At 17.6% G+C, this 1,124-nt stretch overlaps 1 protein-coding gene across 1 annotated transcript; it reads right to left on the reverse strand.

The window, feature by feature from the left end:
• Positions 1 to 29: 29 nt before the first annotated feature.
• PRSY57_0107500 (conserved protein, unknown function) lies at positions 30 to 751 on the reverse strand (the record flags this gene model as incomplete). Its single annotated transcript, XM_020114367.1, has 2 exons — positions 30 to 433; positions 601 to 751. 2 exons carry the CDS (start codon positions 749 to 751, stop codon positions 30 to 32), a joined length of 555 nt encoding a protein of 184 aa, XP_019970936.1.
• Between the last annotated feature and the right edge of the window lie 373 nt (positions 752 to 1,124).

The raw sequence follows: 1,124 nt of genomic DNA on the forward strand, positions 1-1,124 counted from the left end.
TTTTTTTTTTTCTCTTTCTTTTTCTTTTTTTAATCCATATTTCTTCTTGTTGGTATGATGTTTCTCTTTCTCTCTTTTTGCAATGTTTTTTTTTCTTTTTTTATAACTTTCTTTAAACTCTTATTACTCGACAATTTTTCTTGAACTATTTTTTTAATTTTTCTATCACTGTAATAATAAGGTTTTTTATTTTTGGTTAGAATATTTTGTTTTTCCTGTTTTACTAATTCTGCTTTTAATTTCCTTTCTTCTTCTTTTTTTTTTAATAATATATCTGTGCTTTTATAATCATTGTATTTTTTTTTTAATTCGTCCTTTTCTTCTTGTGTTATATTTTTGCTTTTTAATTTTTTTTCTATAATCTTCTTTTCTTGTTCTCTTGAGTCGTATAAAAACTTGTATGCCTTTCTAAAAAAGTTCGCATTGAACGATCCTATAGAAGAAATAAACAATATAAAATATCGTTAAATAATAATAAATAATATATATATCTCACATAATTCTTTATTTCAATATGTAAAAATATATAAATATATATAAATATATATAAATATATATATATATATATATATATATATGTTTATTTTTTTTTTTTATTACCTGAAAAATCAGAAAAACGAGGATCTCTTACGAGCGGCTTTGCACTTTTTTTTTTTTTTTCAAAAACGTTGAATGGTTTTCTATTACTAACAACTAATGGTTTTTTACTTTTTTTTATTTTTGTATTTTTTTCTTTATGCTGTCCTTCCATAATATCTAAAAAATATATTTTTTATTTTTTTTATTAATTCAAGGGCAAAATCATATATTTATATATAATAATATGGTACAACATATATATATAGATGAAATATAAATTTGTATGTATATTAATTATATATATATTTTGTTCTTATTTATATTTTTTCATTATAAATATTTAATATATTTTTAATTATCAATAATTTTACAAAATCATTTCCGTATTATTATAAATATAAATATATATTATTTATATATAAAATATATATATATTTAAAAAAAAAGAAGAAGAAAGGAAATTAAAAGCAGAATTAGTAAAACAGGAAAAACAAAATATTCTAACCAAAAATAAAAAACCTTATTATTACAGTGATAGAAAAATT

The sequence above is a fragment of the Plasmodium reichenowi genome, chromosome 1 (genome assembly GCF_001601855.1).
Source record: "Plasmodium reichenowi strain SY57 chromosome 1, whole genome shotgun sequence".
NCBI lineage: Eukaryota > Apicomplexa > Aconoidasida > Haemosporida > Plasmodiidae > Plasmodium > Plasmodium reichenowi.